Source organism: Schistosoma mansoni (assembly GCF_000237925.1).
Source record: "Schistosoma mansoni, WGS project CABG00000000 data, supercontig 0080, strain Puerto Rico, whole genome shotgun sequence".
In the NCBI taxonomy this organism is placed as follows: Eukaryota; Metazoa; Platyhelminthes; class Trematoda; order Strigeidida; family Schistosomatidae; genus Schistosoma; species Schistosoma mansoni.
Genome location: NW_017386030.1, coordinates 1242845 through 1260225, shown reverse-complemented (window position 1 = coordinate 1260225; position 17381 = coordinate 1242845). Strand labels below are relative to the sequence as shown.

At 38.3% G+C, this 17381-nt stretch overlaps 1 protein-coding gene and 1 non-coding gene across 2 annotated transcripts in view; both read right to left on the bottom strand.

The window, feature by feature from the left end:
* The window catches only part of Smp_133450 (jnk stimulatory phosphatase-related), a gene marked incomplete at its 5' end in the record, with an annotated part of 21220 nt that extends 9230 nt beyond the window's left edge, over positions 1–11990 (bottom strand). Inside the window, 3 exons of the mRNA XM_018790518.1 lie at positions 2084–2426; positions 5218–5348; positions 11853–11990. Of these exons, the coding sequence (XP_018646247.1) occupies positions 2084–2426; positions 5218–5348; positions 11853–11990 (612 nt within the window). The remainder of the gene's footprint in view (positions 1–2083; positions 2427–5217; positions 5349–11852) is intronic.
* Smp_tRNA_02366_Pseudo_TTG.1.1 lies at positions 7350–7416 on the bottom strand. The gene has a single exon. It is a non-coding gene (tRNA).
* Positions 11991–17381: the final 5391 nt, after the last annotated feature.

The window sequence follows — 17381 nt, the reverse complement described above, 5'->3', positions numbered from 1 at the left end:
CATCCAGCTCAGAGAACAAAACTCCATCAATATTAGAAGAGAATGTTATCGAACAATACCATGATCATCAAAGTAAAAACATCAGAGTAAACGATGGGGATTCTAAATAAATCTAATATAAGAAGGGTATTTTCGGCCCAGTGATATCATAGGGTCAGGGTATTAATGAGAGTTAACAAAAGGTTTCCAAAAAAAGAAAAAAAAACAATAGAATGTTGTCTATGCGATCAATTGTCATGATTGTAGTGCAGCTTATTCGGGAGAAATATCTAGACAGTTGAATGTGAGGTTCAAAGAATACAATCAGTATTTGAATCATATTCCTAAACCTTGGATGTTTTAAAGAAACTTGAGAATAAGTTAGCGATAGAGTTATATGCGTTGAAAAAACGGGACACAAGATTAAATTTTAAGGAATCAAAATACTTCAGAAAGATTAACAGCAGAAGTGCTGTATATATGAGTTAATAAGAACAATCTGAACAAAAAAGATGGTATTCAACTAACTACCACATGGCAAATATTCATTAACAAGTAATTGAACTCTATCTCTATTCAACCTGTTCATTTCACATGTATCGTTATTGTGACAGAAATTAATTAGAAATATTTTAGCATTACAATTATGTATCTTTTATATAGTTGAAATCATGAGTCAATTGGAGCTAGACCACCATGGAAAACCTGGAAGCACTGGAATAGGAGTAATAACAATAGATCTAGTGAATATAATAAGATGATTAAAATGAATAGAATAAATAGGATTTACTGTAACCAGGACCTATCAACTATTAAAATTACCATAATATCGACAAAAAACCTGATACTAATCAACATATGCTCACTAGTAACTGGTTCCATGAGGTATTTCCTGGAGTTCTAATGAGAAGCAGTGACCAATGGAGTTCAACTAGGTCTTTTGTGGGATATCAACTCACTGAAGACAATAGTGAATGGTTGTTCAATTTCGTGGATTGGTTGAAGTTAGACATTAACACCATTGGATGCCGGATCAGTGGTCTGGTGGTTAAGTGCTCGCGCGCGAGACTGATCTCGTGAGGCGGGATCGTGGGTGCGCACCGCTGAGGAGTCCGACAATAGGATGAAACGGTCGTCCAATGCTTCCAGGTTTTCCATGGTGGTCTAACTTCCGTTGACTCATGATTTCAACTATGTAGAAAACTACTATAATCTCGATAAAACCCCTTTTCTATTTATGTATTTGATAATTCACATTTCCACATACAAAATAGACGTTTCAAAAGAAAATTCAGACAAATTAATAGTTCGAACCTATATACATAAACACACATATTCACTTATACATTTAAAATTGACATTATGAACTTTTCACATGATTCATATCTAACTGACTTATATTATACAAACAATTAAAGTTAATTCCTCTCTGAATAGGATTACATAATCACTTAATGTATAGATTTGATTTGATTTGATTATTTATGCTGGAGAAGGTCTAGACAAGTTTGATGGACGAAACATTTGATAATAATTATCAATTATCATATAATCAGTCAGTCAGCTACAACGTAGGACCCGGCACATTTATGCATCAGTCCGGGTTGCCATACCTCGTTAGCACAACAAGATGAACACGGGATTCATAGAAGTAGTTAATTTAGTGGTAGTAGTATATAAAAGATAAGTTGGATATAAGGATATAGTATAGGAAGGAAGAAAGTTATAAAGCAATTTTAATCTCAAGGTTTAAGGGAAGATAAAGAGTGTATACACCTACGCCATTGTGATCGATTCTGAGCCATGTCACCTAGAGTCTCCAACCATTGGTTACGATAGTCACGCGGACCTCAACCAAGTGGTCTGCATCTACCAACATGTTTAAGACAAGAAGTTAGTAACTTCAAGCACTGATGCCATGTTTTGGTTTGGTCACCCCTAACTTTCTTCCAACCATCTTCAATACTAGTCAGCATAGCGCATCGTGGTAATCGGTGTTCAGGCATACGTAACACGTGGCCTAACCATCTCAGTCGACGAAAATTCATCAACTCCCTTATCATATAATAAAGTAAAAGAAAAGAAAAGAACAAAAAAGACATACTTCAAGATATGGCCATTCACCATAAATTGAATTTAATCGTTCACGTTCTGATGCTGATGTTATAGTTAAATACATTGTGGAATTTAATGGATTTTTAAAAGAATCTAATAATTCAGCTTGTTGTTCTGGTTGTTGTTGCTGTTGTTGTTCTCGATGAGGATTATGAATGGATTTCTCATTAGTTTCACTATCAAATTCTATTAATTGTTTTTGTAAAGGTTCAACTGGATGTGCACCATATCGTAAACTTCTTAAAGCTCCAATAGCTGAATAATAATCTAATGAATAAATAGTCATTAAATAAGCTGTAACAACAGCTACATTAGCTGATAGACCTGAATCACTGATTAAAAGAAGAAATGTGGAAAAAAATGATAAAGAATTGTTTAATAAACAACTAATACAAAAATGAATTACAACTTCACACAATTGTACAAGTTGGACGTTATTTGAACTCAGTAGCTATGTGGATAACGAGATGGCATTTGAAGCGAACAGTCAGTCAGTCACAAAGTAGAACTTCGTACGTACGTACATCAGTTCGAGTTGACATACCATATTAGCACAGAGATACAGTTGTCGATTCTAATCCCATAGTGGTAGAAGTAGTAAGAGTATAAGCATTAATATGAAAGATTAGTGTTTGAAGATGTTATTCAAGGAGTATAATACAGTGAAATAAATTTGGAAAGAGAAAAAGGAAAATGACACAAATAATTCAGAAGATTAGAATTTGGGAGAACACAAATAGTGGATGCACCTGCGCCATTTCAAACGATTTGAGCCATGTCATTCAAGGTCTCTAATCATCAATTGCTATCATCTCACGGATCCCAACCAGGTAGTCTACACCTACCAACATGGCTCAGTCCACTTGTCAGTGACTTCATGAATTTGTGCCACGATTTGGTGTGGCCGCCCCTAGCTTTCTTTCAACCTATCCTTACGCCATAAAACATTGCACGTCGGGGCAGTCGGTGGTTGGACATACGTAACACATGTCCCAGCCATCTCAACTGATGAAGTTTCACCACTTCATCAATCGATTTGCCATCCTTACCTAGTACCCGTTTCCTAACAACTCCATTACTTACTCGGTGGTCCCAGAATATACGAGCAATGTTTCGAAGACATCTATGATCGAATACTAGTAGCCTACGAATATCCTCTACTCTAATCGGCCATGTTTCATTGCCATAAAGTAGAACGGAACGAACTGCTGCACAGTAAACCCGTCCTTTGGTTGCTAGACGGATATCTCGCCTACGCCATAAATGATGCAAGTTGGCGAAAGCTAGACGAGCCTTCTGTATCCGTGCTGAGATTTCGTCACACACCAGACCACGAGGGCTGATGAGACTCCCAAGAGAAGTGAAGCGGTCGACACGCTCAACTACTTCACTCTCTATCATTAGTTCAGATGGCGATGCAACCCAATCCTGAAGTAACATTTCGCACTTTGAGAGAGAGAATCGCATCCCGAACATGACTGTATAGTTGCTTATAGTGGTCAAAAGACTCTCCATTTTGTCAGCGTCTTCACCAAATAGGACTATGTCATCGGCGTATTCTTCATCAACTAGTGAGTCTCCCGGTAAAAGTTCAATTCCTGAAGATTGAGATGATGAAAGTGATATCTCTAAAAGCGTGTCAACCACAAAGTTAAACAAGAATGTGGAGAGTGGACAGCCCTGAAGAACACCACTTGAGGTAATTAATTCTGATGACAGTCCGCCATAGTTTATATTTATTTATTTATTTAAACACATAAATATTGGTACAAGGAAGCACCAGATACATATGCGCCAAACAAATCTCATTTGATTTGCTTGAGGGCTGTGATACTGCCCAGGTGCCCGAACTGAAGCAGGTGGTTTTCTTAGGGGGCCACACCCGGAACCTTCGACCTGAAAGTCTGATCCACAAGGCAGTGGAGCATCGTGAGGAGATGCAGTCCCATGGTAGCCGGTGATCAACGATTGATTCGTACGCCATTTGTTCCCTCAGCATACTGGAGCCCATGTGCACCATTAGTTTGGAATCAGGGTTTTCCTACTCCCCTAGGTGGACTCGCCTTGTCCACCAACCCGGTTAAAGCGTCGGGCATTCGCTTTTCGTCCTCTCACTTTCGTAAGCAACACCCCCGCCACGAGAAGGCAGTGAGTAGGACTTCCCTGGCAGAGGCTATATATTCGCTGGCCATGTGAGAGCATTTCGAGAGGGAGAGCGGACTCTCCCCACTCTCGGCCGTACCAGGGCATTTGGGGGCGAGTTCGCCATAGGCTCTAACTCGACCAGTTGTGTTCGAGTAGAGAGCCTTTATGAGGTTACTGTACTTCTTCGGTACTCCTTTCAGTGGCAAACACTGCCACAGAACCTCACAATCAACAGAGTCAAATGCCGCCTTAAGGTCGAGAAATACTAAGATTATGGGACGTCTAAATGTGTCTATGTTCTAGGACCTGACGTAGAGTGAATATCTGGTCTATACAACCGCGTGAAGCGAACAGTAATAGGTTCAAGTAACGGAGTGAACATGAACCCTGGGATTCAGGCACATTCAGATGATGAGTTCCGGAATAGGACGAAACGCACGTCTTGGATTCCATTACTAGCCACAATCCATCTCTGCTTATAGTGTTTAATAAAGTTTACACACATTGGTACAAGGAGGCATCATATAGATATGCAGCACATAAATCATTCGACTTGTATGAGGCCTGGAATACTATCTTGGTGCCCAAACCGAAACAGGTGGTTTTCTTGGGGAGGCCACACCCCTAGCCTTTGACCTACAGGTCTAATCCACAAGGCAGTGAAACAACGTAAGAGGATGCAGATCCATGGTAGCCAGTAACCAACAATTGGTTCATACGCCACTTGTTCCTACAGGATCTTGGATCCCATGTGTACCATTGATTTGGAATCAGGGTTTTCCAACTCCCCTAGGTGAACTTTCCGTGTCTATCAACCCGGTTAAAGTACCGGACATTCGCTTTTCGTCCTCTCAATTTCGTAAACAAAAGTAATGCCACGAGAAGACAGTGAGTAGGAATTCCCTGGCAGAGTCTATATACGCGTGGCTACACAATATGATCAAATGATACATACATAAATATACATATAAAGCTTACCTGCACACTAATACATTCCCACTATCCAAACGGGCCCGATGAATGAAATCATTGGACAATTGAATTTGGTTTAACAAACTATTCTCTAATTTTTCATTGACAATAAGATGTAAATATTGACGACTTATTGACTATATTGTTTTAAAAGTTAGAAAAATGGATAGCAAACGGTGAAATAAAAGAAAGAATATCAAATAGGAAATTATACCTCAAATGAATTGTGAATAATTAGGCTAGACAGTATTTGTAGATCAGTAACACAGTGTGTAGAGCCATTCAAATTCTAACCGCAAGGAGACGAGTTCGAACCCCGAATTCAGTTTGTGCAATTAGGTCGTATCACTCATTAGTATGTATACTTATAATATGGCTCGTAGACAAATAGATGAATCTATACCTGGTAAATGAGTTTAAACTAGGTAAGTATTAATCCCGATTAGAAAAAATCATGGTACACCATTAATTGATTCATATTGAGAAAAATAATAGATAGCAGTTAATCAACACCAATTATGATAACAAGAATGTATAACATAGTAAGTAAAGATGGACAGCGGCTAGCAGTGGAATCCAGTTTGACGCGCATTTCGTCCTATTTGGGACCCGTCAGCTGGATGTGCCTGCATCTCAGAGTTGATGTTCACTCTAGGACTCCAAACCAGTATCACAAGGGGGTTTTTGTGGAGATTTAGTAATTTTATAGTTAAGATCATGAGTCAATTGAAGCTAGACCACCGTGGAAAAGCTGGAAGCACTGGACGGCCGTTTCGTCCTATTATGGGACTCCTCAGCAGTACGCATCCACGACCCAGCACTCGCGAGATTCCAACCCAGGACCTACCAGTACCTTTCGCTTCAAACGCCATCACATTATCTACTCAGCTACTGAGTCCAGATAGCCACATATTTCAATTCAAGAATGATTTTGTTGATTTCTTTTAAATGAACATACTATAATATTAAATTAATTCTATGAGATATAAGTTATGAATGTAAGGTGCAAGTCAGAATTAGTCAACACGTAACCATGGATCTCGGTTTCATTCTGTTTGACAATTGTTAGCAAGGTATACTTGTATTCTTGAAGGAAGTCCTACTCACTGTCTTCTCGTGGCACCGATGTTGCTTACAAAATTGAGAGGACGAAAAACGAATGTCCGGTGCTCTAACCGGGTTGGTGAACACGGCGCGCCAACCTAGGGGAGTTGGAAAACCCTAAATTCTAAATCAATGGTTCACATGGACTACAGGATCCTGAGGAAACATATGGCGTATGAATCAATTGTTGGTCACCGACTACCATGGTAATGCATCTCTTTACGATGCTTCACTGCCTCGTGGATCAGACCTTTAGGTCAAAGGCTCGGGGTGTGGCCCCCTAAGAAAACCACCTGCTTCAGTTTGGGCACCTGGGCAGTAACCCAGCCCTTACAAAAATCAAATGAGATTTGTGCGATGCATATATATCTGGTGCCCATTTGTACTAATATTTATGTGTTTAACTAAGTAAATGAACAAATTGAGAGATTTAATGCTCTTTAGAGGAATAAATCCTGTATGATTCAATTTCATAGTCAAAGATATTACTATTTCATCTATTTAAGTCACAACTAACCTACTCAATGATCAATCAATGGTAAATATAAGTTATAAAATTTGCTTATGTTATTGATCATTACTAGTTAACTATAATATAAAGTTCTAATACAAGTATCATTCATAAAAAAATAGTTACTCCATTATATGATAAAGTTACTTCTTTACTCAACTATATAACAAGTAAAAACAAGATAAAGACAATAATGGACAAAATAAAAAAGAGAAGTATCTGGTGTATAAATCGATCTAACTTTCCAGGCATCGGAATAGTATAAAAAGATAGAGGAGAATGGAAAATTATGAAAAACAGACTAGACGCGGTTAATCCAAAACGAGAAATCAACTTATGAACTTATCGACTGTTGGATTAAAGCTTATTGTTAGGTTTATACTATATGGCTGAGATCTGTAAAACTAAAATAATTAATGGTAAGCAGAGATGAATAGTGGCTACCAGTGGAATCCAGTTTGACGCATGTTTCGTCCTATTTGGGACTCGTCAGTTGGATGTACATGCATCTCACAGTTGATGTTCACCCCGGGGATTGAACCCAGTATCTTTCGCTTCAAACGCCATCGCGTTATCCACTCAGCTATTGAGTCCTGATAGTCACTTGCTTGTGCGATGGGGTGAAGTTTAAATTCATTTAGTATTGTTTGTTTGAATCTTCCCATCGATGTGTTAGGACTGCAACTGGTCAGTCTCTAATTGGCATATGTGCATACTGTGCGTATTGCCTCGATATAGCCTTAATTCAAACAAACAATACTAAATAAAATAACTAATGGTTGAAAGAAGTGGATCGGACATACATTAAGGAAATCAATAAAATGCATCACGAGGCAAGCTCTAACTTGGAATCCGGAAGAGGAAAAGAGGAAGGCCAAAGAAAACATTACGTCGGGAAATACAAGCAGATATGAAAAGGATGAATAACAACTAGAAAGGATTGTCCAGGACAGAATTGGATGGAGAATGCTGGTGGGTGACCTATGCTCCTTCACGAAGGGAACTAGGCGTAAGTAAGTTAAAAAAATTTACTGACATGATTCGAAATCTGTTGCAATGGTGCAAATATATTCACTCTTTATCATTTTTTTAATCTTGAGTTTTATAATAATTACATAGCTTTTATTCCGAAAATTCTTTTTTTTCTCGTCAAATCTCCTCAAATGTTGCTTATATTTGAAGTCTACTACTACCATTGATACTGTGTTACTACTTCTACTAGTGTGGCGTATGAGTTGAATATTTCATTTCACTGTGTTGAAATGATGTAACGACTTGAACTGATGCATATGTATGTCAAGTTATACGTTATTTTTGGTTGACTGATTGATTAATATGTAGGCGAAAAAGGATAACCGGTCATGAAGAAAAGGAGGCTAATAAGATCTAAAAGATACTGAGTGAATATGCAAATTTAAACAATTTGAACTTATAGTAGACTGAGACAAGAGTCTATCGGTCTTATTTCTTAAACCATATCACTATAGATAAATGGATAAAACTACCTAGATGGATATCAAATGAGTCAAAATAATTACTGTAACAACAATGGCCAGAAAGACTTGACAATTATTTATTATTTGAACACATAAATATTGGTAAAAAGGGGAACCGAATAAATATGCACCACACAAATCACTTGATTTGTGTGTGGGCTGCGGTGCTTCCCGGATGCCCAGACCGAAACAAGTGGTTTTATTAGGGAGCCACTCTCCGAGCCTTCGGCAGAGGTCTGATCCACAAGACAATGGAACAACGTTAGGCGATCCAGTCCCATAGTAGTCAGCGACCAATAATTGGTTAATACTCCTTTTGTCTCCTCAAGATCCTGAAGACCATGTGTACCAGTGGTTTGCAATCAGGGTTTTCCAACTCCCCTACGTAGACACGGAGGATCCACCAACCCGGTTAAAGCGCCAGACATTCGCTTTCCGTCCTCTCGATTTCGCAAACAACAGTACCTTAGTTTTACCTCTTAAGTCTAAAGACTACATCATCTACTCCAGTGTCTGAACAAAAGAGTAGTTTCATTAGTTCGAGTAAAATAAAGTATGGTCTAAAATTAATTGGATAGGTAATGTAGCAGTTACAGCGTTTGACTTTCATTTACTAAGTTTCAAGTTCGAGTCCCGCTTCACATACTTTGGTCTGGGCGAATAGGTAGTATCATTAGCTCTTTAACTTAGAGTTTGGCTTACACCTGATAAGTTAATTACATAGGTACATAGACAAGTGCTTGATAAATTAATATAATAGAAAACCCTAAGATATTACTCATTGGAGAATAATTGATTTTGCACAATTTTTTATAACATCTAATCATATTACTCTAATATTAATATTTTATATGTAACCAGATTATTTTAGTAACTAAAGAACCAATTCTATTGGGCAACTGTCTATCTAATCTTCTGACATTAAGATTGAATAGTAACCTTTGTCAAAAATTTAGTTTCGTCAGGAGTTATCACTTAACTATTTTGAATTTCAATAGTTGAGATCATGAGTCAATTGAAGCTAGATCACCATGGAAAACCTGAAGGCACTGCAAGGCCGTTTTGTCCTATTGTGGGACTCCTCAGCAGTGCGTATTCACGATCCCGACTCGCGAGATTCCAACCAAGGACCAACCAGTCTCGCGCCAGAGCACTTAACCTCTAGACCACTGAGCCAGCCGGCATCCAAGGGTTTTCCATGGTGGTTTAGCTTCAATTGACCCATGATCTCAACTATTGAAATTAATAAAATCTCCACAAAACCCCCTTCCAATATTTTGAATTAATCTATTTAGTTATACAAAAATTCACTAATATAAAATCTTTTCTATAACATATAAATAAACTATATTTTTCAGTACAAGTTAATTGTATCCATAGTTACTGTACTTATCTCTAATGATTAAGCAATATAAATCCTTTTTTGCTTCTATAATTATTCATTTGAAACTCTACAATTTTATATAGTTGAGATCATGAGTCAATTGGAGCGAGACCACCATGGAAAACCTGGAAGCACTGTAAGGCCGTTTCGTTCTATTGTAGGACTCCTCAGCAGTGCGTATCCACGATCCCGCCTCGCGAGATTCGAACCCAGGACCTACCAGTCTCGAACCAGAGCACTTAACTGATAGACCACTGAACCGGTCGGCATCCAACGGTGTTAATGTCTAACTTCAACCAATCCCCGAAGTTGCGTGACCAACTTCCATTGTACTAAGGTAGATACCTGTCTCTACCTGACATGGATTACCTCCACTGGTCACGACTTGTCACTAGAACTCCAGGAATTACCTCATAGAGCCAGTCACTAGTGTGCATATGATCATTATCAGAAGGGGGTTTTGGGGAGATTTTAGTGATTTTATATAGTTGAGATCATGAGTCAATAGGACGAAACGGCCATCCAGTGCTTCCAGGTTTTCCATGGTGGTCTAGTTTCAATCGACTCATGATCTTAACTACATAAAGTTACTAAAATCTCCACAAAACCCCCTTTTGAAACTATAAATAAATTATTTTTGTTAAAACGAATTGTTCTATTACATAATGAATGTACTCAAAACATAATTATACTTTAAAACAGATAGAGTATATTTTTGTGTTTTGTAAATGTTTCTACCATTTCACATAATATCTAAGGTTGTTTATCGAATAACTTTGAGTACATATATAAGTTATCATTGTCTGGATTATCGATCGATCGAATGATGAATAGAATATTAGTTATCATAGAAGGTCAAAAATTTATTCCAAACTGGTGGTTAACGGAGAGATTGGCACAGACTGCAGCAAAAGAAGATAGTGTGCACGGCGAGCAGAATCACCGCAAGAACGAATGCTTTAAAGAGGGGACGAGTGTGGTGTGGGTTACTGATATCCACATAAGTAGTATATGGTGATGGTCGGGCATTGAATGTACTTCAGTAGAAGATCGATAACGAAAGAATGGAGACGAAACGCGATTGGTATGAAAATTCATGAACAATTATAATCGGAGACTATGAGCGGATACTTATAGAAGGAACAATCAAGATTGAAACAATTGATTGATAGTTTGCAAATTAACTGTTCACTATATGGTTCTCATATTTTAATGAGATATTCTGTAATGTTGTGCTAAAATACATTCGATTGTCCCCACTCGTGTTCTTGTTTACTACATTACTACTACAATAGAAACCAATCATTTTATAAACAGAAAAGTATTATGTGTATTTATCATTATTTTGCTTGAGAAGCTGATCGGACTGGTGTATAGCAAGATTACATAGATTCTGTAGGACTAATCACTAGCTATACAATTTAATTGTAACACCTTTATATACTATTGAACGTTCGTTCAGATATTAGAAGGACTAGGTTCTTTGAGTTAGCATAGGTACCTTACTGATGAGTACCGACAAATGTAAGATAACATTCAAGAACCTCAACATCAAGTGTGTACAAAAACCAGAGCGAATTAATACGTTAAGTTATTCAATTTTTTAATTCTTATTTAAACACATAAATATCGGTACAAGAAAGCACCAGATACATATGCTCCACACAAATCTCACTCGATTTGTGTGAGGGCTGGGACACTGCCTAGGTGCCCAAACTGAAGCGGGTGGTTATCTTAGGGGGCCACACCCCGAGCCTTTGACCAAAAGATCTGATCCACAAGGCAGTGAAGCAACGTGAGGAGATGCAGTCCCATGGTAGCCGGTGACCAACAATTAGTTCATGCGCCATTTGTTGCTTTAGGATACTGGAGCCCATGTGAACTATTGGTTTAGAATCAGGGTTTTCCAACTCCCCTGGGTGAATTCTTTGTATCCACCGACCCGGTTAAAGCGCCGGACGTTCGCAGTGAGTAGGACTTCCCTGACAGAGGCTATATACGCGTGGCCATGTGAGAGCAGTTTGAGAGGGAGAGAGGACTCTCCCCACTCTCGGCCGTACCAGGGCATTTGGGATAAAAGACCAAAAACTCCCCTATGCTTTACGAACCACCAACAAACAGTTAAAAGTAACTCAAGATTACTTACTCTTTCAACATCGTTTTTCGAATTTTGAACAATAATTATATGAGATATGCAATTCGCCATTAATTCTTCTTCATTTTTGGCATTATCAAAACCCCCAACATACAAACCAGGTAATATTTTTGTCATACTGCCACCCATTTTCTTCCTGTCATAAAAAAAGCTAGTCGTTAAATGAATTGAATGGTTAGTCATAAGTAATTGAAAACCTAGGTACACAAGTGGATTAGCTCAAGTTGCCACAATATTGACATAGAAATTAGCAAGATTGATAAAAAAAATTGTAGAAGTAATAACATGGTGATGAGTATAAATCATTTACGAAGCACAGATTACTATATTCGGGACTGTAGGCTAGCGATACTATTCGGTTGCCCAAATCAAACTAAGCGGAGTGGGACTTTCACCTTTGACCAGCAGTTGAATGACGAACGTCTTAACCACTAAGATTCTTAAAAACTTAGTACATTTTGATCATATGGTTTTATTGAAATGCATTTAAATCAATAAAGCGTGAAATATCACTTGAAGGTTTTAAGTAATTGACCTACTCTCATAACTAAGCAAAAGTAAGCAATCATTCAGGCTTCGTCTACATTATATGATATCTATTGGACTGTATGCTGATGACTAACAAGTATGATAACTGATATTTTGTCGAATATGGTCTGACTGATGATCCAAAACATAATATTAATGTGACTATATGGTCGACAATATTTGACATTTAAAAATAATAAGATATTGAGTAGATGTGGTGCGATAAATACGAGATGTATTTGAGATAGTAACTGACTTTGAGCTACATCAATGGTTTCCGACTAATTGGATTCATAATAGCTTTTCGCGTAGACATGTTATATTTTCTTGTAGTCTAATGAATTCACTTCATCTTCAGTTCAAATGGTACACAATACTGAGAATGCGTAACGCAATTGCCAGCTAAGTCAATAGTAGTATAGTATTGCAAACAGATAAACTGATATAATTTTTACCTATCGCTCCACGCCTAACGCTTAAACAAGCTGCTTAACCAATCGTTGGTCACTGGCTGCAACGGACTGCATCTTCTGACGTTGCTCAATCGCCTTGTGGATCATATCTTTTGGTCAAAGGCTCCGGTTGTGGCCCCCTAAGAAACCACCTACTTCGATCTGGGAACCCGGGAAGTATCACAACCCGCACACAAATCAAGTGACTTGTGTGGTGTATATGTATTCGGTGCCCCTTTTTATCAATATTTATGTGTTCAAATAAATAAATAACCACATTTGGATATTACTTTGAAAATGATAATAACCAACACGTTTCGTTCATATTGTAGTTGTATTTCCCATCAACCCAAACAGTCAACCACTGTTAAGCATGTTTGTTCGTCAATAAATCACTGAATATTCTGATTAGGAGAAAAGTGGGAATCAGGAAACAGATCTAGCAGTTCCATCGGTAATTCACTAGCGAAAAATCCTCTAAGTTCAATTAAGTTTTCCTAGTTTGATGAGGTGATCAACGCTCAAAGCCTTTACTTTTCTATATCAAACCAGCTATTATTACAAACTGGCCACAAAGCAATACTAGGTTTAGAAGATGCAAAATATCTTAAACCCCCTTACATACTATTTAAGATGCATATAAATGTATCTCTGTCAGCATTTTCAGCTGTGAGGAATTTTACCTGGACATTTAATCTTGGTTAGGTATCTATTTACTAACAAAACCAATCATCAAGGGAGTGGCTAAACAATTATACACCTTTAGACACATGGTGAGGAAGACACAATAGACAACCCTACAAAAGACTTCAGTGAAAATTTCCTGTTACCTTAAAAGTAACTGATTAGCCTTAAAAGCATTTTTCAGTAGGGTAATGCACTGGTCTGGAACCTGCTGAATTGAGAATAGCAACTCAAGTCTCATATTTAGACATAATAACACGACTGAAAGTTTCTTGTAGGCGTATTTACTATCCGGTATTTAACAGAACATGGTTGTTGTATTTACCATAAGACTCAGAAATTGTTCCGTTCGTCAGTTTTTTAGGCTTCGGTTTGATGCAGCATAAAAACGAAACCAAGAAGCTACTGTTCAGCTTAACACTGTTTTTATTATTACCGTAAATTTACTATTTATCAATTTTATTTCCACGGTAACACAGTAAAAATAACTAAAACGTTTACTCAATTACAGATGCTGTTTACCATGATTATAGTCTGAGTAGAATGGGAGCGAGATATAAAAAGTAATAAGCGGTCTAACGAATTGACAGAATAACTTCCTGAAGACATTGTTGGACAAAGCATTAGAAATGGAAATGGTGATTGAAGCTCACGAAGTGTCTATAACCTGTGGGTGGAATCTGGAAGTAGTATGAGTGGAGGTCACAGTTCCACGCATTCTCTAAACCTTCGGTCTTAACATACCCTTGGACTGTCACAACTTCTCCGTTCCTTTAGAAATAAATTCGTTAGCTCTTAAATTTTTATTGCAATTAACACTAGCAAACACGGATTCTTTGGAGTTAAGGAACTGACGATACCACCCAAATAATTATGCAAATGCGACATGGTCAGACAACCTATGATAAACTTCCAGCAACTGAGGAACGCAACGCTCAAAGTATCGTGTTCTCTTTCAAAATTCAATATAACTACTATGATTTTTGTAAACTTGTATTCCCAGAAATAATTCTTCTGATAATTGTGTAGACAGTTTGTTACTGAAATGAAAAGAAAGTTTCACAACTAAACCACTAATCTAAATGGTCCAAATGGTTCTGAACATAAATGGTTCAAATGGTTCAAATGGTTGAAGACGGAATAGAAGACGCTTTCGCTCAACGGGCTTCCGTGTCTAGTAGCAGTAAATCACCAATACCTCCAGGTATGGACCTGTGTATACTAACGATAATAGAGGAAAAACAGAAATTGGCAAATCATAATAAGATGTTATCCTTAATCCTTAAGAATAAGCCAAGTGTCCTCTTGAAGGACTCCTGTGAAGTCGCTTGAACTAGCTCAGTCGGCAGCCAAATCCAGCATTTGACAACTCCTTAGGAGTAGAAGTTTTGTCTACAGTCCGTTCTACCGTGTTGTGTCTCCAGTTTCTGGTTGTTACCCTTAGGTTAATATTGAGACTAAGCTTAAGTAAATGTACAAGAGGATGACCAAAAGTGTTAGGGATACTGTAAGCCATTTGAAGGTCAGCTCTTAAACGCCTATACTCTAATGAGTAGAGGTAAGTGATCGGAGGCGCTCTTCTTAAGGCCTGAATTTGAGTCCGCGAACTGATTTCGTGGCATGCCATTGGATACGCTCCAGAGTGTCCTTATCCTATGGAGGTAGTGGGGAAATACTATGTTTCTGTATTCTAAATGGGGGGTACGAAAATGCTGAAGATTATGTGAAACGTTCTCTGTTCAAACTGGCCGAAATCGCGCATCAGTGTTATCAGTGCTAAATTTGCTCGAAAAACATTTTTGTCACAGTTAGATTAAGACTCCAAATAGTAGGGTACCAGCACTCCTAAATCTTTTTCAACTTAGGATACTTCCAGAGAGGAGTTTCCTAAGTTGTAACTATAGTCTGCAACTTGTCGCAGATGGACTACTTTGCACTTTTAAGTGTTGAAGGCAAGTCCGTTGTCGTCTGCCCCAACATTGAAGTCGAGTCAGATCCTCCTGAAGTGCCAGTATGTTTTCTTGATTGCGTATCTCCCCCTAAAGGGATAATAAATAGTCGTGTAAACCATCGCATATCAGAGATTCCATAATTGTTGAGGGTATTAAGTGAAGGTTCGCTGCGTCGATGTTTTTTGAAAATTAGTGTGATGTGAGCCAGTGTCCAATTTCCTGGTAATTTACCTCGGCTTAGCGAATGTAAGAACATCACGCTAAGCGGTTATGTCAAGATTGAAGCTGCATCCCTCAGTATAGAAGAATGAACCATATTCGAGCCAGAGGAAGTGTTTGTTTAGGTACTTTAGTTTCCAGTCCACCGAGCCAGCTCTTGAGTTCACTTCGGAAAGTCCTGTGGAGTTGCAGGTGAAGCCTTAATCAATATAAATAGTGTGGGTCGGTAGAAATGTCAAACAGTGCTGTTCTGCCAGAAGGTTAGTGGCACCACCGTCGTTGTTGGTTGGATCATTAAGATCTAGAAGTTGAGAAACCTCGGTTTTGGCTTGTTCAAGAAAGAATGACTGACGGAATAAGCTTTTCAAGTCGGTGACAGACTTGTCAATTAACTTTATCTGATACTGAACCCTGCCTTCTATTACTACCTCTGTGCATATGTTTCTTACTTGTTAGTATCACCTGTATGCGCTGTTTGTTACCAGTTCTTTCGTATTCTGTCCAGTAGTGCATTTTGCGGCATAACAAGCAAATGTTGAGATTCATGATGACTGTAGACTTTGGGGACGTTTAGCGGAACTGACTGCTTTTCAGCACATAAGATTGTGGGCAGCAAGAAATCCCAATGATCATTCACATCAGGTTGAGAGTGAATTTCGCAGTCCACCTGCTGTAGATTATTCTGTAAACTTGACACATCTAACCGTTTGAAACTCGAACGCCTGTTGATAGTAGGATGTCTTAGCTCAGTCTTACTGATAGAACTGAAGGTTATGATGGCTTGATAACTTTTCCTCAGAGGGGGTCAGTATTGAGCGATTGTCAGTTCGGAATTCTTTGTTTGTAAAAATGCCATGTGTATTCGGAGTCTGAGAATCCTTTGACGCCTTTGTAAACCGACCCAGTCAAACCAAAAGTCAGAGACGAAGGGACCGGAGATATATTTCGAAAGCTATCGATATGTCGAGAAGCGTTCGGTCTAAGCCTGCGAGCAGTTGCAAGGACCTTCAGCTAAGATGTGTCCAGTAAAACTTATGAAGTCAGTATCAATGTCGAAGACATAGAGAACTGTTTGTTCTAAGGATTTACTTACCACTATGGGATAATAGTTATCTGAAACACTGGCGAATTCTCCCGAAAATTGGTTAGGGATAGATAAAATGAAATTTAAAAAATCATACAATTGAATTAGAAATCAGGTAAAAGGTAACATCTGAAAGACATGTACAAGGAAAATTTGTCTTATTAAAGGGACTGCCTGTTAACTTCTCATCCTGTTTGACCCTAACCGCGTAATAGGTCATCCTTTTAATTTGTTACAATTCGGCTATCCGATGAACTGTTACCATTTGCAATAATCTTCGAAGTGAGTGAGGATAAAGGTACAACAGATATGTCCCGGTCAGCTTTTCGTCAGGTAGACCCAAAACAGTCAAAAAAAATTAATAAGCGTACGTATTGCCAATAATTCCGTTTTTTCGGTGCCATTTTACTGATCATACAAAGGTGTCTCATTAAGCAGTTGTTTATCTGGATTGTTAGCGTTTTTTCAGCGAGTTAGTTTGCTACTGGATGAAGTCGCTAACCCCATGCCCGAACCTCCTCCTTTACTCGGGTTTGGGACTGGCAGTAACTCTAAAAGAGCCGCAGGCAAAAAAATTCAAACCGTTTAAACTCTGCCGTTC